This window comes from Tachypleus tridentatus, chromosome 1 (genome assembly GCF_004210375.1).
Source record: "Tachypleus tridentatus isolate NWPU-2018 chromosome 1, ASM421037v1, whole genome shotgun sequence".
NCBI lineage: Eukaryota > Metazoa > Arthropoda > Merostomata > Xiphosura > Limulidae > Tachypleus > Tachypleus tridentatus.
Window position 1 is genome coordinate 68592447 of NC_134825.1, and position 25036 is coordinate 68617482.

The window sequence follows — 25036 nt, forward strand, 5'->3', positions numbered from 1 at the left end:
CCACTTACATTTGCGCTAAAAACACAATGATAAAAATCATATGAGAAAAGAAGAAAGTCGAACAGCTAACCAGCTCTTACCGATTCGCCTCTGATTATAAGTTTCAACGTTCGAAATCATGGCTCATACCATACTAATCACAGGTAGCGGTGTGAGCCAGTAGTTACTGCATATATTAATTTTATCCTTAGGCACATCAGAGATCACATTACAAAAATAGTTACAACAAGGCACCAACCATCTATAATTAACAAATGAAAGGTGGGGCGTTACCAGTTTGTGTTTACAGCAGATGCAGAGGTATAAACATTTTCCGGCATCCATAAATTATATTGGATGAATCTTGTAAACTGAGTAATTAAGCTTTAAGCTTCTGGAAAGGTTGTACGTATCTATGTACATCCTCGTCTAAGTCGCGTGCAGTGTGTCATCGTATCACTAAAGTACTGTTTCACATTACAAGATATTGTTAATATGGTTATATGCATTCACAGCAAATTATTCACAATACAGACAGGAACTGAATTATTAAGAGCTGATTCTAACTGAATGACTGACTAGTTCTTATCATTCATCTCAACTGTAAAGTATAATAATAATAAAACACTTTGTTTAATGTATGGACAAAGAATACACTATTCTTGATAACAGTACTAATACATTTGTTTTAGGCTTTTGTCAATAAAATAAAAAAGTACGATTTGTGTGTGGTGAAAATTAATGACTTGGGTTGTAACAATTAACGATTAAGATTAACCAATCTCTTGGGTACACTGGAGATTGGAAGAAAGATTAATATATTGTTCCATAATAGGAAAAGAGGTACCTTTCTATTAAAGTTGGAGTTACGACTTGGTTTGGTTTTTGAATTTCGCGCAAAACTACACGAAGGCTATCTGCGTTAGCCATCCCTAATTGAGTACTGTAACACTGGAGGGAAGGCAGCTAGTCATCACCACCCACCGCCAACTCTTGGGCTACTTTTTTTACCAACGAATAGTGGGATTGACCGTCACATAATAATGCCCCCACGGCTGAAAGGGCGAACATGTTTGGTGTGGCTGGGATTCGAACTTATAACCCTCGGATTACGAGTCGAGTACCTCAACTACCTGGCCATGCCGGGTCTGGAAGTTACAGAAGCAGAACTTAAAATAAAATCAGACTCACAGTGAAATGTATATCTAATGAGGGTGTTATTTCCTAATTACTGGCCTGAACGAACTTTAAATATATTTCCAGGGAGAATGATGTTCACACACAACCCTGAGCACCACCTCTCTTTTTTCAAACTCCTCCCCCCCTTTCTGGAATTAAATGGAATTAATATATTCCGCTTCTTTCAGGAAATACAAGGTGTAAACCCCAAACGGCTTTAAGTAAAATCGTGTCTTTAAAGCTGAGAGAAGAAAAGATGTCTATAGTGCGCCGATGACTTTAGCTACAGGTGTAAAAACTTCAAAAGGAGAAAAACTATGAATTTGACGAGGTGTGATAGAAGGCATCGCAGGTCTGATAACGACCGTGCGACGTTAGAAAAACCTTTCAAGCAACGTGAAAATCATCACAACAGGAAAACATGGGTGACAGCTGCACGTGTGATAATCAGTTTGCTCAGCCAGCACAATGCATTCCAACGAGCCAAGTCCAGAAAACGAATGAGTTTCTACAGCGGACAAAGGTGATAATAGATGCCGTTATATGTTTGTGTATACGTCTTGAAAACGCCCAGCAACTGCCTAAACAACTGGTAGAGCTGCTAGCCGACCGACAGACGGCATGGAGAGACAAGAGATTGAATGCCGCTGAGACATGTTTTCGACTGTAAGTGCCAAGCTGACAAGGGTAAAACCTAGTAAGGCCCTCAGATATTCTTCGAAAATTAATACATTAAAAAATAGGTTAAATATTTTTTACTAAGCTAATATACTCAGTGGAATATTTTCATAAATATCTACAAGTTGGCGCTTATTTTAGTAGAAAAGATATTATAACCTAACACGCTTGTACGTTCTAACCTTTTTTCTCTGATGGTCGTAGTTGTTATCACTTTTTAGCGCAAAACTGCACAATGGGTTGTTATCTGCGCTCCGTCCACTACGAGAAGTAGAACTCCAAATTTTAACGTTGAAAGTTTGTAAATTTACTGCTAACCCACTAATAAATTCTGATGAATGTTCTGTTGTGTATAATCTTGTGTAAGTACAAGAAGCCGTGTTTTTGATGTACACTTACATTCGTAACATTCTTTTTTTTTTATATGCGCTCCGTCTCCGCAGAGAGTCGAACCCCGCATTTTATCGTTGAAATTACATAAACTAACAGCTGACTATCAGAAGGCACTTCATTACGTTATAAATATTTTTCATTAAAACATGTTATGCTTAAAACTTTTATTGCTATAAATAAAGCTAATGCACTAGGAAAATAATGTTTCAAATGTCTTAGTTTGACTGTGTTTCGGCCCGGTATAGCCAGGTGGTTAATTCGCTAGACTCGTGAACTCTCCCCCCTCCCTAACATGGTGGGGGCGTTATAAGTTACAGTCAATCCCACTATTCATTTGGTGAAAGAGAAGCTCAAGAGCTGGTGGTAGGTGGTGATGAGTAACCGTCTTCCCTCTAGTCCTTCACTGCTAAATTAGGGACGCTAGCTCAGATAACCCTCGTGTAGCTTTGCGCGAAATTCAAAACAAACAAACAACTCACAGTGTTTATTGAATTTCTAAGGAAAGTAAATGAAACTCTTCAAGAAAATGAAATGAGTTTCCGGAATACAGAGTGGCCGAAATACTATAAAGTCGATGTGTTTCAATTTATTTAGAATGGATGTAAGTTTGGTAGAAACTAAGGCATAATCGTTCTTTTACTATGGGGTTTTAACCGAAATTTTTTAATTCACTGAAGAGAATTTTAATCAGTGTCAGAGTTTATTGATTATTGAATAATATTAAATCACGACTGCTGATCTATTTTAGCCTCTAAACTGTAAATTTTTACTGTCAAAAACATTAAAACTTATGTGAACTTTTTTTCAGTATCCTATACTCTCGTCCCTAAGTATTTCAAGCATTTACGCTAACGTTTAAATTTCACACTTTCACAAAACATTTGAATCAATGAATAAACATTAAATAAAGTAGTTCAACGTAGCGCAGAAAAAACAACAACTTACTGTTTGATATGAACGTTCGACACTTCGACTTAAGATTAATCTCAGAAATTCAGAGATAAACCTATTTTGATTGACAAACAAACTTTTATTTAAAGGCAGTGATTTTGACAATAGCTTTATCAGAGCTGTCAAAAAGTCATCCCAAACACCCCATATGAAGCAACCAGCCATTTCAGTGGAAGAGGCTTTGTTTGGAATAGTGTTGTGTGGCAGCAAAACTGAATGCGAGTTTTCTTTGGTATACATAGACCTTTACATTTTTAAGAGCTTTTCACACTAATAGTTTATACCACCAGATTTTCATTTCTATTCCTGTGATTTCATATCTATGAAAAATTAAATCTAACAGTTTAGCAACTTTATTTTATATTTCTCATGTCTATGAATTTGAAAGTTGCCCACAAACACTCAACAGCTTTCGAAAACACCCATCAAGGTGCCAGCTAAGATTAAAATCTGCATGCGTAAAAACTGATAAGGTTCCTGACAAGCAGATAATCCAGTTTCTAACTAGGAAGGGCATTATAATTTCAATAAGTTATCCCATAATTCCTCTAGTTCATAACATGAATGACAGCTCAGCTCTTAAACTGTACAAAACAAAGATATTTGTATTATTATAGTTACAATATGACAAGTAATGTGACCCAACATTTATAAATAAGTAACTATCGAGTGGTGAAGTAGATAGTTTGAAACTGTTTCGAATAAAAACAAAAATCTGTAAGCATTATCTAACAAGTTAGCCCTAAAAGCTTAAAGTCGGTAGAAGTGCGTTTTTTTTTCTGTTCTTTTTTCTCTCGCATCTTTTACCACAAAATTGTATTCTGAGAGGAGCAGGTTTTCAGATACCATTGCAGTTAGATACAAACATGTTGTGTTTTAAACATCTAAACGGAAGTTAATTAAATTACGTATTTCAGCGTATATGGTGCTGAAGAAAATTTATTAGAAAACTATGTTTTAGAGAATTTCCCGCAGCTACTCTACATATATTGTCACTCTTCCAAAGAAATCTATTCCTTAAAATCAACAATAATATTTATTAGCTTTGATAATACAGAAAAAAAGATGAAATAAAAAGAGGTAGTATAATATAACGCACAAGCAGTTATCATTCCGTCTGTCCACAATTTGGTAGAGAAAGCCGGGGCGGATATCCAAAAATCGAGCTTTAAGTGAAGAGTTTCATGAAGTTCTTTGCTCATATTTATATTTTTTGTTCTCTAGACAACAGAGGGTCAGGTGCGATTATATCCCGTTCTTCCCTCCTTTACGGCTGATTTATTTTTGATTGGTTGATATTATACTGAAGTAAAATGCCATTTTTATTACTACACGAGTACAGCCCTTAACACTTTCCAAAGCTAAGTCAAACTTATATAATACATTGCTATTTATAATACAATCATTATTTCTTTTTTCGATTTGTGATAGTCTTTCACATCGCGAACAGTTCCAAATAATGAACGCACACTTACTCTATTTTAATTAGGTATGTATTTACATAAATACCGTTTCATTAATACACACAACTTATTGATATAGTTACCTACTAATAGGTGGCTTGTCCTTATAACAGATGTTAACTAGGGAGAGGTATTGATTTTTAAGAGCCATTTCCATCATGTATGCAATAACGAACAAACTTAGTCACGTAACACCTCGTTTTTGTTGATATTTTTCTGAAAAATGATTGGAAACATTGCACGGAAGGAGACTGTCAAATGGTGACTGAATATTTCATAATTATGTACAAAAACCGATTATTTTAATTTGGAGACTAAAATGTTTGTGTGAGTAACGAATTTTGTAATGTTTATTTACTTCATGACTATCGTATTTTTGTTTAAGTTAAATTTATGCTAAGAAAAATGCATAACTTGTACTGTTAAGTCTGTCTTGCGAAATTTCCGCCTAGTCACTAAAATTGTAGAAAATTCTCGAGTGTAATAGTCAACAATATACATACGCACGTGAACATTGGTATATCGTCTATATTTGTTACACAAGCTGAAATTTCGTGAAACTCTCCTCACACCTACAAATATAAACAACGCGACGTGCCAAAAGACAGTATATATTGCTTTAGTTGGTTTACTACAAACATCGGAAGTTATAACTGACTGTTATAACGTTTATTAATTGGGAAATTCGGGTATTTGACTAGGAACGTTTGTACATTTCAAACATTAAAAACCATTTAACTTCACTGGATTCACACCGGACATTAATATTTTTACTTAAACATCGTACAACTTCAGCGGTGGATAACTCGGCGTGTGGCCAGCGAAGAACAAATAACAGAGCTAGCTAGCTCTCTGTTGAGTGAATCGTTATCCACATCAACTCAAAATTAACTCATTGCTCATGAATCTTCGATAAAAGATCAAGGAAATTCCAGGACAGATACAAGACTTCACACTCTTTGTAAGTTTGGGAAAAAAATATTTTTACATAGATCGCTATTTGTATTTTATTGTAAGTTGTATTGTATTTTGCATATATTAAAACATTTGTATTAAAAAAACTGTGTGCATCGGTCTTGTTGGCAAGTATACTAAAGTGAATACGTATCGACATTTAACTTTTCCATCAAAATTATCATCTTAATCAATCTCAGGCACTTCAAAATTATACCTTTGGTGACAAATTGGAGGCTCGTCCGGGATAAAATGTATTATGTAACGTGATAAGTTTTAATTCATGAGGGAGCCCTATTGCTCTATTATAGGCATGCATACTCAATATTAGGCCGTATGTATGTTGTTAATATTTTTATAATACTCGTTGCCGTTGTTTCTCTATTTGTGCTTGTCAAACTCTTGGCACAGTTGGTTCGTTGCCATACTCTTGCTTTGCTTGTTACTGAACTTCGCGCAAAACTACACGAGGGCTATTTACCCTAGCCGCCCCTATTTTAGCAATGCAAGACTAGAGGGAACGCAGTTAGTCATCACCAACTCTTAAGCTACTCATTTATCAACGAGTAGTGGGATTGGCCGTAATTTTATAACGTCCCCACGGCTAAAAGGGCGAGCACGTTAGGTGTGACGAGGATTCTAACCAGTGGCCATTAGGTTACGAGTCAAGTACCCTAACTACCTGGCCATTTTGAAGTACGAATGCTGGCATTAACAGAGCAACTGTACAACTGTATTTGTAAAAAGGATGAATCGATATTTTATAAATTATGATTAATAATGATGAGAGTTGTTCCATCAGTTGACTTTGGGAACTAATTTTAGGGTTTGAGGGACCAGATTAATTTTTTCGTCAGATGCTAAACCTAAAACTTAACTGTATCGGAGGACACAATAGATACAGGTGTTCTTGAATAATGATTTGTATTGGAAAGTTTTATCTATATTGTTTGTTTAGTTTTTATGAAATGTTTTGACTTCCGCTATTTTTCTTCTCTTTTCTATTTAAACGGATTCGCCAGCAGGCAAATCACTGAGTTACAAGTTGATAATTGTTTGAGCTCTTGTAGCGGCAATGAAATGTCATAAATAAAACAAAGTGTGGAAAAAGGGAAAAGGTCTGAGCCTTGGGGTATGTACTGATGAATGAAATGGTTTAGAGAAAACACATTTATGTGAACTCTGACGAAATGGTCACAAATAAAAGATATCCAATGAATGATTATAGCTGAAATACTGAGTCAAAACAGTTCATAACAGACTATTATGCTATTCAGTACCAAAGACTTTTTTTATGTCGAGAAATACAGCTATGATTTAATACTTTGGTTAACAGAACTGACGTACAGATTCAGAATTACATGATCAGAAGTTTGGCATTAATTCCTACTAGAATTTTGGATTTCAGAAAACGTTGTTAGTTACTACAGATTGTTTTACCTGGAAGTTTAGAAGACTAATGTAATTTTGAAGATGACAGTAACTGGAGTTTTTTTTGGGAATAAGAACAATAATTGCAGGTTTCCAGATAATATACAGCTAGGAAGGCATTAAAAAGTGCAATAAGGTAATGTAGAAAATTGGAAGTTTGTAATTGAATTTTTCGACTTAAAATGCATTTTAACTTTGGCTTTTGACAAGAAATATTTAAAAAAAGTTAACCAAAAAACTAGACTGAACAGTTCTCTCTATGTCCAATAATGTCTCACCTCAATTGCAGCCTACCCCATAGTACATGTTGATCTTAGCTTATTTCTTTACTGTTTTATAGAACTTGAAGGCCAACATCAGATTATTAGTTAATGCTATCCTTCCAAGAATGCTTACTGTATGACCTTTATCAATCTCATCTGTTTAGACTGTTGTTATTTTTATTTTTGGCTAATCATGTGCTTCATCTTCTTCCTATTTCCTACAGAGAACATTATATATTTTCCAATCAATTCATAAATAGGAAGAACTATCTTTGACTGGCTTATGCCAAACACACATTACAACTTAATAGTTCACCTGAAGAAAAATTCTGCATGGAGCCCAAACCGCTGTCCCAGCAAAAAGAAAAAAAATGGCAGTAGATATTCATAAACGTTTAACCAGTCATAACTGTAAAAACTCTAGCAAATTATATATATATAACAAAGTCTTAATATTGATAGAATTTAGCCATATGAAGTTCCAGTAACTACTCAATTTGAGAAAAGCCAACATACAGTTGGTATGGTAAACTTATTTTAACTGCACTTTAATGTAAATTAATATTACAATATACCAACAAATTAAGTCAAATTGAACAGAAAATAAAGTTAAATACAGTTATAAATTAAACTTAATACATAAAAACTTTTAAATCTAAGATGGCAGTCTGTAAATAAATGTTGCAATAAATTAGAGATACAAGTTTTATTCTTGCATTTTCTGGAAAATAAACATTCAATAAACAATTAGGAATCCAATAGTTTAACTTTACAGCCAGTACATCAAAATGCCTTAAAATTAATATTGACAAAATTCTGAAAGGTCAACTTTATTAACAAAGTTTGGTATCCCCACCCACCCATTCAAAAGACAGTAATATAACACATGAACATTCCTTTTTTTCTCAAAACCCATGTGTTTATATAAAGGGGTAAGATATCTGTGACAAATAGAAAAGTTAGATATTGTTAACAAAAGGTTCTTTACACTCATAACTACAGTCTACTAGAACGTTATATCAAAAATAACTTCTATAAATACAAATTTTACAATGTTATGTTTACAATAAAAATATTTAGGGTACTTATATGTAGAGCATATTACCATAAAAAGAGTTTCTTAACTTTGATATTGCCTTCTTCAGGTTCACTTCAGTTTGACAGATCAGTACACAAGTAAAAGCTTTATAGTAAATAGCAAGATAAGATGTTAGTAATCAATAAATATAACCGAAAGTGAAATAACCTGACCATTAATCATAATGGATCTGTCAAAGGTTTTCTTGAAATTTTTGATAAAAGTTGGTATACACAATAAATACATATACTAATGTAAAGAAAAACTCAATTTGTAAGAAATCTGTACTACAACATTTATAACATACTCAGACTTCCTACAACTTTTTCATTATAATAGATCACATTCACTTAAGATAATTATCAACATTTAATACTGAATGAATTTTAATGTTAATTTCTTAAATATCTTGTGCACCAGAATGATCACAATCTGAAAAACTGATTTTAGAAATATAAAAAGAATCCAAATATGCTGGGTAGTTTTAGGAAAATCTGATTCTATTTATCAGATCATTCTGGAATTTGTTTCATAATGCATCAAGTTATGCATTGAAAAAAACCCGTTAATACCATAATTTACCCAGCTTTGAAATGATGCAATATACAGCTTACTTTTAAAACTTTAGATGTTTCTGTTAGCTATTACAAAATATAATACACCCAAAGTATCTTTATATGTACTTTAACTTTCATAGATTATTACTATGAATTTCTTTCTTGTTTAATTATGTAATCAATATTTTACTGACAAAATAAAAGCACAAACAATATGGAAGCTAAAACTCAAATTAAAATAAAAACATCTAATGAAGAACAGCAAAATTAGTATTTTTAAAAATCAAGTATTACTGGTTATAGAAACAATAACAATCTTTTTTCATAATTCATAATTTACCTAAAAGATATTTAAACTTCCACACTAATTACTCTACTATACTTCTAACTTTTCCAGTGTGTACAAATGTGGATTTTTTAACATAAAAGTTAAATAGCATAAGTAATAAACTATGTCTAATAGAATACACCATTACAAAGTTTATTAACATTATTTTCTTAATTGTGTTTTATTTACACATATGCAATAATAAAATGTGGTCTTACCCACCACCAGTCTTCACTAAAAAGTTGTAAAATAAAAAACAAGTTACAGAGCCATCTTTATTGAAAATCATTTCTTAGTGACAGGATCGTTTTCCTTTTTTCAATGGTTATTTCACTTAAACCAAATTATGGTTATGCCATGAATACAACAAATATTATAAAAAAAATAATCAAAACTGCAAAAATTTTTATCATTAACCAACGATTAGATGAGATGGACTGGAAGTACTTTAGTATCTCCAAATGGGCTGCTTCCACATTTAATTGAGTGTCTTCAACATTAGAATCAATTCTATGAAGATAAAAATTAACAATGGTTTAGCAGAATAATGATATTCAACTCTTTCATGCCCAGATAGGCACAATACACTTGAAGGGAAAATCTGTACAACTGAATTAAAAAAGTTATAGAAAATACTTAATTTTTCTATTTATCAAAACAAAACTGCAGTTCAAATTTACTTCAGGTACTTAATTTTGTGTATAAGGAAAATCACAAATATTGATTTTGTTTTCATTTCAGCTTGGTCCAAACAAAATTATTAGTTTCAGTTTCCTGAATTCTTTCTCAGCACAACAGCACTCTTACAGCCCTCTAGGAGGAATGTGTTGGTAGTTTTGAAAAAATATTGCTAGTTTTATTTAACTCAAATAAAAGTGTTTTATAAATGTTTAGCTAGTCACCGTTTCTTAATTTTGATTGTCATGTAATTGCTTATATCTAAGCTTTAAAGTCATAGGTTATTAATCTAAACACTAAATGAAAGTTCTTTTTTTAACTCTTTTTAACTGCAAAAGCCAAATATGGTTTCATTTTAACAGATTAGTGTAGAAAACAGAACCAAATGATAAAATTCATGCTTTATTATTTTATACTTCAATGTAATTACAATGTTAAAATACTGTAGAAAAATACATTTTTTGTAGAATGTGATGAAATAGGAAGACTTAACTCATTTTACAAAAGAACCTGTCAAACATTACCTACAATGCCAATGTATTTAGACCATATCAACCTAGATATACAAGTATAAAATGTGTTTGAATTTATTACATTTATTAAATAAAACCTTCTGATTAACCAATCTAAAATTTAATTTTGGTATGGTAAAAAAATTATTTTTATTGTATGCCAGTTATTAACATAGTAAATTTCCATGCAATGGTTTTCTAATAGTAAAAAAAGATAAAATTTACAGATTTATTAAAAAAAAACTTTATAGGAAAGTTTCAAAACAATAAAGAGAGAAACTGTTAATTAAAATCTATAATGAAGGTAAGCCTTCTTAGCTGCTTCTTAGAAAATGTATCAATGAAATATTTTAAAATTTTAAAATCTGAAAATTCATACAAATACCACATATAAAAATAAAATATTTTATCTATACAAACTACATAACCAGTAGAAAATAATTACAATTTCAATTTCTTTTTTTCCCCCATAATACAAGAAAACAAAGCCTACAATAAGTGTGTCCAATCTATGCACCCTGAACTCAATATTAATAAAAACACCAAATATCATAAAAACCTTACAAAATTAACATAAACTTTGAAGTTTTTAATATTGACTATTAAATAACTATTATGATTATGTTGCTTATAACTAAAAGAATGAAAAATACCTAACCTTTGAACCATCTCTTCTTGTTCCTTAACCATTAAGGCAAGTTGTTGGAAAATGGAACCCAATTCCACAATAGTAGATTCTATGTTCTGCATTGTGTCAGCTCTACTCTGGATGTAGGCATCCTAGGATTGTAAATACAACTTGTGTAGTGTAATTATAAAATATACAAAAAAGCTATTTCATTCAATGTATGCCTAGTGTTTAAGGAAGATTGAGACAGCTAAAAATATATATATTTTATTGGAATACAAACTGGATGATTCATATTCTCCACTGAATACAAAAGGCATTGTTTTAGTAATTATGGTAAACACATGTTATAACATACAAAAGCTAACAATGTTAAGGGTGGATGTTTTCTCATAGAGAAGCCATATCACATTATCTGCTGTGTCCACTGAACAAAATCGAACCCCTGATTTTAACATTGTAAATCTGGAGACTTACTGCTGTCCCAGCAGGGGAAGAATGTTAAGGGCAATTGAGACTACAAAAGTGTAAGAAAAACTTACATTAATTTAAACCTCAGAAATAAAAGTTTTGAAACATGAATTCTACAAAATTTAATAGATATAACAAAAACAATTTCAGAGAGAAAAATTTTGGAGGATAATATTTCTATTAAACATTCACACAGTTAGCTATTCTCAATCAGTGCTGCCCTCTGTATGCAAATATTTTCATTAAGCATGCCACAAAACTTTTTCTCTCCTATATTGGAATTGCAAGATTCCAGCACTTCTGTCACATAAATTATTGTGCTCTACCTCTTCATCATCAGATCAAAATAGGGAAACCACACCACTTCTGAGCCAAGTATACATTTCACCCAACTGTGGAACGTGTAAAATATAATGAAGAAAAATTAATGGAACTCATTGAGTGTGAAAGAATGCAACAGAAAAGTGATCTTAACCATAGAAATATACTATAACTCAACCCCACAATGAGAAATGTGAGTAAACAAAGGATGCATCCCTAGATGTAGAGTAGCTGGAGCACAGTGGACTGTACTCAGTAAGTCAACTACATCCAAAAACCTGCCAGTGAACAACCGACATCCATGCAAGGGGAGGATGAGGATCATTCCATCTTCACCTGAAACCCAAGAACCATGAGATTGAGAATCACTCAAATTCCCAGATATGACACAAGGATTAGCTTTGAGCTATCAATTCTGGAACTAGACATAAGATATCAATAGAATATTTATCACATGTAATCAACTATCCCAACCATGAAATAGGCTGGGACCATCCAAATGGCAGTAGCATCCCCTCAAGAAGAGAGCGTGGTAATGTTTATTGGTAGACTAATTCCAAAACCTGCCCATGGGGTACCAACAGCTGCACAAGGGTTCCCAATCAAATGGATGAACTGCATTATGATGCATAACTCCAGTGTCATTAGTTATCACAAACAGGAGGATAGCACATCATTTACACCCAAAGAACATCAATGCCCTACTATGTAAATGATTGGTTATTGTGTGAAACACATTCAGCAAAGTGCCTCCAAGATTAACCACCCCAGAGGCTTGAAGCTGGAAAGTGGCAAGGACTATTATACTCCACTAAAAGAAAGGAGGGTGATAATGTGGTGGAAAGTCAAGAGATACATCATTGCCTGAGACAGTGCAATGGATGACCACAAAACCTTATAAAAATGTAACACCCCAGAAATAAGAACATACATAAATCCCTATAATATGTCAAGGGTAAATGAACCTAAACCAATACAAGGCCTCAATAACAAACTACTTACCTAATGTGAGAGTCAAATAAATTATGCAGGCTAAAGTGGAGGAGAGAAGGGCAAGGGATCTTCAGAAAATCCCTCAGGATTTGTGCAGAGAGCATCAGATAAGAAGTGTATGGAAGACAGACACTGTAGTAGACTGGTATGGGTAAAATGCAAAATTGAATACTGGGCATAAGTGAGACTAATAGATAATTCAGGATAAACTGATTTTAAAAATTTGCCAATTCCTTTCAATAAAATATAATGTATTTAAACCCACTGGGAAATGCCTTAAAAGTCTAATATCCATTACCTTACACATAAAATGTGAAATAATGGATATCAATATCTATAGTAAAGATGGATAATGTCAGACAAGGTTTTTCAGAAATGCAAAGAAACAACTGAAAAAGAACAATTACAAAACACTGAAAAGATGAGACATCTAGTAAATTTACAAATGATTTCACAAAACTAAAAACTTATTGTCTAAAACTGTATTAAAATTGAAAACTTAGAGAGTAATCTAAACATACTTTACACTGTATATTATTCTTCCATGTACACAAAAGTGATCTTGAATTACCTGCTCATCAATCAGTTGCATCTGCTGGTAATGGTCCTGATGGTGATCCATGTTGATCATCACTTCAGAATTAGCTCTTTCATCTGCCAACAGAACTGATCCATTGTGTCCAGATGTTACAGATGGTGGGAGGGTAGCCGATACAGTTCCCTGGGTAAACTGTTCTCTTCTACTTCTTTGATGTTTTAAATTCTGTACCAATTTTTTTTTAAAAACAGTATTGAAAAGTTTAGGTAGACAAGCTGAGCATGGTAATACTAAATTATCATACCCCCAGTAAGTACATTATTTTAAACTGCCACTCTGAAACCAAAGTATTGTCTAACAAAGTTTACAATTTTTACTTAGAGATGTTACACAATTATATTTATACAATTGAGTTTATTTACATATTTACAATAAAAAAAGACTACTATAATCCAAACTACCCACTAAAAAATTCATTTTGTTCTAGTATTAACTACCTTCCAAAGGTATTATCCACTTAATGAAAGTTGCAAATCCATTTTGATCTAGTATTAATTAATTCTTGAGAGGTTATAAATTCATTTATCTAATTTTAGCTACCTGCCAAGTCTGATCTGGATTATTACTTTCTTTTGGGTTGTAAATTTAACATGAACTGTAATTAACAACATAGTAAAAGGTTATAACTTCAGTAATACCTAGTGTAATCTGATTTCTCAGAAGAACATACCTAATTTGAGCAAGTATTATACACCTCTTGAGACACTTTAAACTGTTCTCTGGTTAACTTCTTTGTGCTTTAGCAATGTTACCACTAATAAATCACTTATTATAACCTAGAGCAGGGGTTCCCAACCTTTTGGCACTCGCGACTTGAAAATGTAATTGATGAAATAAAATTAACGTTATCCCAAGCTACTTCTAACAAGGCTACGCGACTCCCCTGCCAAGGCTTTGTGACCCCCTGGGGAGTCGCTACCCACCGGTTGGGAACCCCTGACCTAGAGTATTTAAATTATAACTAGTTTTAATGTAAGATGTGTAATGTAAATGCAGTTAGTCTCTGAGAAGTTTAAGTTTTAAACTTACCTCTGTCCTAATTTCTAGAACCTGTTTGAAGTCATTTGACATCATGGCCAATTTGGACTGAAAAAAATATACACATCAGAGAAAAATATGACATTTTGTGGCAATAAATTAATTATACATAAAAAATTGGTTGACCAAACAGTTGTTTGTTAACACATCTCCAGATATCTTAATAAATGGATTCAGTTTTTAAATATCAGTACTACTCAATGACATAGTTACCAACAAATTACAAGTTTTATTTAAAAATATTTGAAGGAAAAGAAACTATTACTTTCATGTAACTTTGTAGGATATAAATATGAGATATGCTTTCAAGAATGACCCATACATCTTTAAAGAAAATAAAAAAAAACTACCACAATCCATCAAACTTCCCAGAAAAATGTTTTAAATGCATAAAAAGTAATTACTGCTTTCTTTCTATGAAAAGTGACAGCAATAGAAAGGGAAGTAATTATAACCACTATGTTTACCTGCAGAGTAACAACAATAGAATTGGAATGTGACTGCATGTGTCTCCCTTGCTTATAACTTCTTGTTTTGGATAACTAAATAAACAAAAAAGAACTAAAATCAACACCCCCTTATCATCAATAGGATAAACATATTTTTCTGTACAGCTAATAAAACTCTTCAATAAGAACTAAAATCAATAAACCTTTATCACCTTTATACATACTAATTTAACTAACAGCTATTGTAAACTTCACATTCAAATCAAAATTGATCTGACAATATAGTTATACCTCATTTCAATATTTACTTAAATCTTTTATGATTACTCTGAACAATTAAAAGTTCATTCTGCCAAACATAATTTTGAATTATTAGGATTAACACTTGTGCCAAAAGTTACGTTCAGCAATGTTTTTTTTAAAAAACCAGTATACCTGCTTCTTTAAACTATCCATAAAAATTTTAATGATAGAATAAAACTTCTATGAAAGCATATTATCAGAATAGGTGTGCTTCAATTCAACATACCTCCTGTAATTGTGCTATTTGTTTATTTAGACTGTTGATGTCCTGTTTTATTATATATGTTAGCTCTTGTATCTCTACTGATTGATCATCAAAAAGCGACTTCTTCTTGGCCACTGAATGATAATAATTAGTATACTTAATCAATAAACAAATTAAATAACAATATTCTTCCTATGTTATTTTTTAATAACATTGCAAGCAAGTCCTTATTAATTATGCTTCCCAATTTTCCAGTTATTTATTTTGACAAACTACACTTTGTTTTCAAACAACTTAAATTGAATGAATTTTTAATAAATATCAAGGTAATAAATCTTAACAGGTTAACTAAAGCTGTTTTACCATTCTATACATGGCAAAGAAAGATTTAACATATTATCTGAAGCTATTCTGCTATTCCATACTTGATAAAACAAATGCTAACATTTTCTTACATTAAAAATGTATTTCCAATAACTAACACCTTCCCCCACACAAAGTTATTTCATTCTTCTTCCTGCTCCGAAGTATTGCTAAAATATTTTAGCACCAGTTTTTATACCCCATAAATTTTGGAGGGAACCCAGCTTGGCCACATTCTCACTGAATGGATAAATATAGGGTTGTATTGTAAGGTAAGTTTCAACTTCACATTCAAGAGGAAGCCTCCTTGGACCACCATCCCAATGGTTGGGAATTGGTAGGTGGTAACAACTTCCATGCTATACTTGGAGAAGACAAAGAGGGAAAGATGAGTAAATGCAGTGAGGAATTCAGAAGAGCATCACACTGGAAAAAGTGATATAAGTGTCCACAATTTCCAGATTTATGCAGTCAAACGATCAGTAGGGATGGGCAGAAATCTCCTTTCGCTTTACTCATGATAGTTCATGAGTGACAGTCTCAAGTTAACCTTGCCAACTCTTAGAGACAAATGTATATATCACTAGGCATGTCACTCGTGGTCTTGTGGAACACCCCATCTATAAAATAACCATTATAGCTCTACCAGTATATTGTGTGGGTTTGAGTAAAAGCACACCTGACCAGGTAACATCCACCACAGAGTGAGTTCCCATCAGAAGCAGTAAACAAAAACATAAATGTTGTAGACAGACGTACCAAAGACAAGGGCAAATGGAGAAGTGTAAAATCTCCACAGCAGAGATGACATCCACCTGATAAAGATACACCCAAATAGTGCAGATTATAATGAGCGACAAAGGAATAGGGAGTGGTCTACATATGGCCAAAATAGTTTCTTCCAATGAATGTTGAAGACAAGCAGTCAAAGACATATGTCAAATCTGATGAGAAGATACATTGAGGAGATTACAACCTTCCATGGATCAATCTAATTATGCCAGGCTAAGAAATTGATGAACCAAACCAGGTAGTCTGACAGAAAATAGATCAAAGGAAGCAGAAAGTTTACAGGGAATAAGAAGTTGAAAATGTGAACCTCAAAAGGAGGCAGTTGTGCCATATTACACCTTAACATGCAAACCTGGCAAAGAAGCCAATCAGAATTGGAATGGGAGTAGAGGTGGAAGATGGAAAGTAAAAAAGTGGGTGTGAAAGCAAAATGGCCTTCTTAGACAACAGAGGTCATAAGCAGAAAGGACCAGTCTGGGTATAGAAGAATATAAGAATGTTATAGCATTCTAGTAACACTAATACAAAAATATCTAATCAACAACATCTGCAATCTAGGAGAGAAAACAAACTTGTACCATATACACGATTAACTAGCTGTAAAACAAAGGTGTAGAAGGTGAGATACCCTGAAGAGGCACAGAGTGTGATGAATAAAAACAAAAAAAGTGCAGGAAAAGAGTGAATCCAATTTTCTTCACCTTGATTGTATTCATCCCGATACATTTTTAGGTTGAGAAGAAGAATACAGCATCAGCTTAATTAATCCTGGAATCTAGCTCCCTGTGAATTAAGGCCTGTACCTCCCCTCAGAAGATAATGTCAAACCCAATGCCTAAGTAGTTGAACCAAAGGTGTTGTCTACCATAACAGAAACTTCCATTGTTGATACAGAGAAACAAGTAATTCTAAGTTACTGTATAATTCAGTAACAATAAACGAATGCAACAAAAAAATTTGAAACAAATTTAAGCAAACAAAGTAATAGAAAACTGTTGAAAAAAGGATTGAAATGTCAATGGAGCACAATCATTACAGCAGTCACATAAGAAAATATACATCCAAATGATGTGCCAATTTAGAAAGTGATGATTGCGTACAAAAATCAGAGAGCTATCTGTGTGAATATAGGTGACAATACTATTTGTGGAGGGTGATCAAAAGAGGTGCAAAATTTTAGAATTTACAGACTAGTGTATTAAGCACTATAATTTTTTAGCAATACACCCATGTGCAAATTAATTGAAACAAGATGGAAAATTACGATTTTTTTCAATTTTTTGCATTTTATTTCTGAGAATCCAAAATTTACTTACAAATTAATACATGATATGACTGCCTTTATTTTTCAGAAGATCATTAATCCACTTTGGCATCAAGTCCACGACTTGACTGCTATCTTTACTAATTTTTGGATCGCGCTACCACACCTCAATTAGCTTATCTTTCATAGTACAGTCTTTTCCCCAAAATCTTTCTTTACAAATCGCCCAAAGATTTTCAATAGGATTTAAATCCGGAGGGTTTCCAGGCCAGTTCAGCACCTTTATTTGCGTTGTAGTCATACAATTCTTCACAAGTTTCGATGTGTGGCACAGAGCCAGATCTTGCTGAAAAATGCCAGATCCATCTGGAAATCTCTTTTTCAATTCTGGAATGACTCTGGAACGACATGTAAGCCTCCGACGCCACAGTAGTTGAAAAAGCCCCAAAACATCTTCTTCAAGGGATGTTTTACGAACTGATTGATGTGAGATTCTCCAAGTTTCTCACCTGGAGATCTGCAAACATGCAGACTTCTTTGACCCTGTATGAAGAAATGAGTCTTGTCACTGAATAACACCTTCCTCCTCAAAATTTCGTCATATCTCCCAAAAATAGATCGACCGTACTACAAAACACAGCTAATGATGCCATCGGTGTGAAAAAATGACTATTAAAGGAAATCAGCAGGTCCAGTGAGCCTACACCGACCACCATGCTGAAAATATTGTAAAATGACCATTTGTTTCAATTAATTTGCACAAGGGTGTAGTTAGGGGGCAGAAAAAAGACAACTATATGTGAGAGTAGGTATGACTATCAGAACTTAACATATTATCTGGAGCTGTTATGCAATTCATAACATTACCTTAGATTTTTGTTGTTTTGTTTTACCATTCTATGCTTGAAAAAGACAATATCTTAATATCTAATCTGAAGAAATCCTACTTTTTTATCTTGGACAGAACAACAAATTTTAAAATACTCTTGTAAAATGTCCTACCATTTTATACTGAACAAATCAAATATTTTAAATTAAGATGACTGTAGTACATTCCAAAACATTATCTTAACATCCTAATACCATCCATACAATTATGCTAACACAGTAATCAAAAAGTAAATTATAATCTCAACTTACATAATGTTAGTTTTTCCAGCTTGGTAAATGTATTGCTGATATCTCTTCCAATTTGTCTAAATGAAAAGAAAAATAACAAAGACATGAGGTAACACATTTTCAAGAAACTAAAATAACTACCAAATAACATATCTGTAATCAAACTAAACCCACTTTTCTCCTCAAAACACAACTGTTATTGAAACATACAGAAATAAGCATTAAACAGATAAATCACAGCATGTTATTCCACACAATGGTCATGAGAACAGAGGCAGATGTACTCATAGTACTTACAACAAGTACTTCATCACAAAAGTATTTTAGGTCATATTAGACCTACAACGTAGTTATGGATTACTGAATCATATATATTCTTCGATCTTTAAACAAACATGCATACATGCTGAATGTATTTAAGATAGAGGTCTTTAAAATGTCACTAATTAGCATTTTTACTATCATCATGAAATGTACATGCCAAGACTGACATCAATAACCATACAATAAATGAGCACTTTCAGAACAAAAGCACTCAAATTTTAACATAACATTTTAGAATTTGTTCAATTTTTATGTGACATTTTACTCAAAAAAGCATTAGCTAAAGATAATATTTATTGTAATTCTCTCTACCACTTTAAAAGTTTATTGTATTTTCTTACAAAGCACAAAAAAATAAGATTTTTAGTAACTTAGCTATATGATCACATAATTTGACAATTCACTACCACAACAATAAGCATACTTTGCAATTTTCATGAAAACATTCCAGTCCTGCAGGTCCTTTGTTTGTCTATTCTGTTGAGGTTTTACATATCCATTTCCCTATATAAGAACAATATAAAACACGGGTTTAAAATGTTCATAATATTTTTAGCACCAATTTTTAATGCATGTGTTAATTTGTTGTATTTATAATTTTCATGCAGTGCTACTAGCAGTTGTCTGCATACATTTGCCCCTAATTTTGAGCTCAGAGACTAGAAAGGTGTTATTTAACAGTACGGACTACCAACTCTTGGGTTATTGGATTTGACCATTATTCCCATATTGCACCCAAAGCCTCACAAGTATAGAGCTTTTTCTCTGGCAACTGAACACAAATCTTTAGATTAATAATTCAGGTATACTAATCATTCAGCCACACCAAACCTTATGAGTTAAGAAAATCTAATTTTGTCCTTTTTGAGATAGATAAAACACTAGTATATAGTTATAAACAATTTATTTTAATGAAATCTTGTGGAGCATTAAAATCAAAAGTGGTTAACAAAAATAATTTCATACTGATGCTTCACCAGTACTAATTACATAATTACGTGGTATATTTAAGATATATTCAAAATTACACTTCTTCTTAAAGTAGCTTTTAACACTGTACAATCCAAATCTCTGTATCTGCAAATGTCCAAATCTGCAAATATAGTATATCGAAGTAAATTATATATTGCCAAAGTTATTTATTGGTCTTTTAAGTTTCAACAAAGTACAACTGTGCATATAAAATGTTATTTTAAGACCTGTTACCATTCAATTGTGTCCAGAAAACCTCATTCACACAAGCTTCAAAACTAAATGAACAAACACACACAATGTAAACAATGAAACATACAGTAAGTGTCATTTACTTACTGAAGTGAGTCAGTGATAAGTAAATTAATATTATCATTTACACTCTCAATCCTTACATTCAGCTGGCCAGTTATTCTTTTGCAAATGACAAAAAAATAGTGTTACTTATTTGAAAGGCTATCTGCAAACAGGAACTTCAAAATTGCTCATAGCTTTTCGAAGACAAAACATCTTGTTGAAAGAACAAGTTAGGTAAATATCTCACTCAAAGAATTACCAAATAACAACTTACATTTTATATATGTAAATGAAAAAGATAACCAATGTATAAAACATATTTTTCTTCCTTTCCGGCTGTCTAAAGGAAAACTGCTGCACTAAATGCAGGTCTACATTACAAAAGCCTATGCGTAAGGTATTTTGAATAAATACAAGTGGAATCTGCAAATTAACTTAACTGTAGTAAACTTCATGATAAAATCACAATACCTTACTGCACTAAATATACATGGTTAACTCTTTGACACATACAATGTTAAAATTTGTTTTAAACCTAAAGCACAAGTTGTCTCTTTGGCTTTACCATTCTTCCTTGCATTGATTTTACAGTGGCCATAAATTCTACTGTTCTATCTCTACTCATCATTTCTGGTTCAGCCTGGACTGGCACAAATGATTTGCTAGGTCCAGATTCAGAAGTGTAGGTTGTAGGGATGCTCTGTATGGATAAACCACCTTGCACCCCTCTCTCTGACTCTGACCCAGTACGTCTACGTCTTGCACTCATTAGGAAAAACAACTAGGAGCATTCCACATGAAATAGAAGTATGTGCCTACAAAAAAAGACTGCATCAAGAAATAAGTTCTCACTAATAATATAGTTAGAACAAATTTATATGGTTTTAGCAGTTTAACCACATAGATCATACAAGTGTGTGTACACTTAAGTTGAAAACTTGTAGGTAATACAATTAGCAGACAAGGGGTTGAAATGGGATAAATTCATAAAGAAATTTACGTGAGAAAGAAAAACTTAATGAGATTATCATATGAATGAGAGTCAATGTATTTCTATATTATCTTTATTAAAAATTATGGGCAAGACCCTAAACATGCAAGATGCTTTTTAATTAGAACTGGATGGACAAGGAAATACAAGTAGGTGAATTCATATTATGTTCTTATTTAATTATCTTTTATACCTAGATTAATATGCATATGCTACTTCTTGGGTTGATTAATAAAAACCTTAACACATATATGTACATTTATTGTTTTTTTAAAGAATAAAAAAGAATATATGTGCACATATTTTATTCTAATTATTTTTAAATTACAAAAGTTTTAACAATGCACATTCAAATTAAATTTAATGGTTAAACAGCTTTCTTGAAATAAATTTGGAAACACTAAACCCATCCAATTCTAATGAGCAAAATGATGAATAAACATATGTTTATATATGTATTCAATGCAGTTTCAATGTTCACAAACATATGAATTTATAAATTCAGTTTTACTTTCTAGACACTTTAATACAATGGTGGTAAATGTTAAAATATAAATTACAAGATCTATGAAGAAATATGTTATAAGTTAGTACTGTATGAGCAGGTTTAACAATAAACATTATTTCCATGTAACAGCTAATTACATGAAATTTCCCACCTATCATTTATTTATAAAATTACATCCAAATATGATGTCATTTTACCTTTATTCATCAGGCATGATGTTTTACCATTCAGTAAATGTCAAGCATGGGCTTTGATACTTGAAGAGCTAGTCTACTTCAGGTTATAGCACAGTCATCTACTCATAGGAAGTTTTAATTTTTTACCATTTATTATCATTAATGAAACAATAAAAACAAAAATAATGCCTACAACAAGTAACGAAAAAATTATCCTTACATGTAAAAGTCAGAATAATTAAATTCTAAAAACAACATGCAACTTCCACCAAACAAAAAGTGTAAACAGAAAACATAAGCAATATTTGAAAGTTAAAGAAAAATCATGTAGTTCACAATGACTAACAACAATGACAGTAATACAGTAAGCTATGTTTTAAAATTTTCTCAAACACGCAATGTGGTAAATATTGTTAGTCATATATGTTATTAATATTAGTGTTTAATAAAGTACTAGAAGAGATAATGTCAGACCCAATCTTCAAATTAACAACAGCAAAAATAAAGAGGACTAACTATAATTGCTTTTTTTGTATTTAACTATCTTAACCTTATAACTTACATGGATTTATTATATTATAAATAAAAGTTAATATTAAATTAAAAGTGTTCACATCTAATCTTGGTATTGGATAGTAATACTAGTAAATAATATCAGCAGACTGGTTGTATAATTTGATTTAACTCTTTTTATGCCTATTCTGATTTATACCTCAGATAAAATGTGATTTTTTTAAATTTTAGATTAACAAATAATAACCTGTTTAAACTTTACCACTTGATTTCTCCTTCCGTAAAATTCTTACATAGGTTTAACACAAAAGTAACAGGAATCCCTTACTAACTCTCTCAAACCAAATGTCCACGACAGTCTAAGTGACGTCACAACGTTAAGAAGCGTTTTGTTCACTAGGTAGCGAAGTCAACTTTATTTGGCATTCATATTTACCTTGCAAAATAAGTTAAATGTCGATTTTGATTATGGTAGTGTGAAGTAAAATTAACACCAAATTATACACTGCGAGACTGACTAATATATTTGACTGGCATAGTAATTTTGTTTTAAACACATAATCAAATATCATGTAAAATAGCCTGTTATCTAAATTGCTCATGTTCTGCTACTCGAGGACAATTTTGAGTAGTTAAAAAAAGTGAGTTTGTTTGTTTGTTTTGGAATTCCGCACAAAGCTACTCGAGAGCTATCTGTGCTAGCCGTCCCTAATTTAGCAGTGTAAGACTAGAGGGAAGGCAGCTAGTCATCACCACCCACCGCCAACTCTTGGGCTACTCTTTTACCAACGAATAGTGGGATTGACCGTAACATTATACGCCCCCACGGCTGGGAGGGCGAGCATGTTTAGCGCGACGCGGGCGCGAACCCGTGACCCTCGGATTACGAGTCGCACGCCTTACGCGCTTGGCCATGCCAGGCCTTAAAAAACAAAACAAAAAAAACACATTATCTAGCATGAGAGCATTTTTTATTCATTCTGTATAGACTTGATTTCAGAATTCTACCTTTGTAATAATCGCGTAATTTCACGTTTACTGAAATAAATAAATAGTCTATGTATATTAATTCAGACTTTAGAAGGTTTTGCAGTTAAGGTGCTCGTCTTCCAATTTAAGAGTCGCGAGTTCGAATTCTGTCATCGAATATGCTCGCCTTTGCTACCATGAAGGTGATGTAATATAACAATCCATCCTTCTATTAGATTAGAATAGCTCAAGTATCTCACTCTAACAAATTGAGTCTCCAAAGCAAAGATTTTTTTTTAATTGTAGGCAACCCAGTTTTTATAGTTTTGTCTTTCTTTTTTCGATACTTTTTGTGGTATTATAAATTTCTGTATTACTATAGTTAATTTGGTTGCATATATTGTTTGTTTTTGGAATTTCGCACAAAGCTACTCGAGGGCTATCTGTGCTAGCCGTCCCTAATTTAGCAGTGTAAGACTAGAGGGAAGGCAGCTAGTCATCACCACCCACCGCCAACTCTTGGGCTACTCTTGTACCAACGAATAGTGGGATTGACCGTAACATTATAACGCCCCCACGGCTGGGAGGGCGAGCATGTTTGGGGCGACTCGGGCGCGAACCCGCGACCCTCAGATTACGAAGCGCACGCCTTAACGCGCTAGGCCATGCCAGGCCCCTGGTTGCATATATATTTATCAATCCCCACTTGTCTTTATAATTTTTTATTACACTTTCACACTTCTATTTCATGTAATCTCTCAGTAACCCAAGAGCTAGAAATTAATCTCTTCAGTGTGTTGCTACTAAAACAAATTTGTGTATATTTGAATTTAATCTTAGGGGATACCGTTCCTTGCCTGGCTCAATTTGAAACAGTAGTCACTGCTGTAGGAAGAAGTTTTTAAGTGGCCAAGTCGCTGCCATATTGCCAGAAGATTTAATACCATGAGGTTGAATATTGAGCCACTTTAACTATAAATACTACATACATACAACATAAAACTATCAAATTAAGAGAAGCAAGTTTTAATACATAAGTTGAAGCTATACATGCTACGAAAAAGTGGTCAGGCCATGTTCTGAAACCGCTTCCTATGACTCTAGTAGGACTTGAGAGTATGGAATCGGAAGGCCCTCGTGTACTGCTTTTCAAAAGGTGATATATCAACTTTTTTCCAAAAAAAAAAAGCTTCTACATCCCCACATTAAAGTAATAAAGTTGCCTTTAAATAATTTCAGTTTAAGTCTCGAGAAACTTCACGTTTTCATGACAATAATACTAGTAATTTATCTATGAT

The 25036-nt window shown here is 32.6% G+C and overlaps 1 protein-coding gene across 4 annotated transcripts; it reads right to left on the reverse strand.

Annotated features, from left to right (window-relative positions):
- Nucleotides 1-7982: 7982 nt before the first annotated feature.
- Nucleotides 7983-23149, reverse strand: LOC143251169 (syntaxin-5-like). Of its 4 annotated transcripts, none has more exons than XM_076502573.1 (11): nucleotides 23032-23149; nucleotides 22278-22375; nucleotides 21147-21396; nucleotides 19737-19816; nucleotides 19010-19065; nucleotides 15472-15584; nucleotides 14961-15035; nucleotides 14485-14541; nucleotides 13429-13620; nucleotides 11103-11224; nucleotides 7983-9764 (listed from the first exon to the last, which is right to left on the reverse strand). In XM_076502573.1, the coding sequence occupies exons 3-11, from the start codon at nucleotides 21348-21350 to the stop codon at nucleotides 9605-9607; spliced, it is 1059 nt and encodes a 352-aa protein (XP_076358688.1). In that variant the 5' UTR covers nucleotides 21351-21396; nucleotides 22278-22375; nucleotides 23032-23149; the 3' UTR covers nucleotides 7983-9604. The 4 variants fall into 4 exon arrangements, with proteins under 4 accessions (XP_076358688.1, XP_076358705.1, XP_076358699.1 ...); XM_076502590.1 differs by having other exon boundaries at nucleotides 21147-21409; nucleotides 23032-23143; XM_076502584.1 differs by having other exon boundaries at nucleotides 23017-23138.
- Between the last annotated feature and the right edge of the window lie 1887 nt (nucleotides 23150-25036).

What these genes read in the sequence shown, in the direction of transcription:
- LOC143251169 (XM_076502573.1), bottom strand. Translation starts at nt 21,350, where the DNA reads ATGAGTGCAAGACGTAGACGTACTGGGTCAGAGTCAGAGAGAGGGGTG. An exon ending in AATCAATGCAAGGAAGAATG is followed by an intron (nt 19,817 to 21,146) that starts GTAAAGCCAAAG and finishes GTTCTTATATAG; the next exon opens with GGAAATGGATATGTAAAACC. An exon ending in TTCTAGAAATTAGGACAGAG is followed by an intron (nt 13,621 to 14,484) that starts GTAAGTTTAAAA and finishes AAATTGGTACAG; the next exon opens with AATTTAAAACATCAAAGAAG.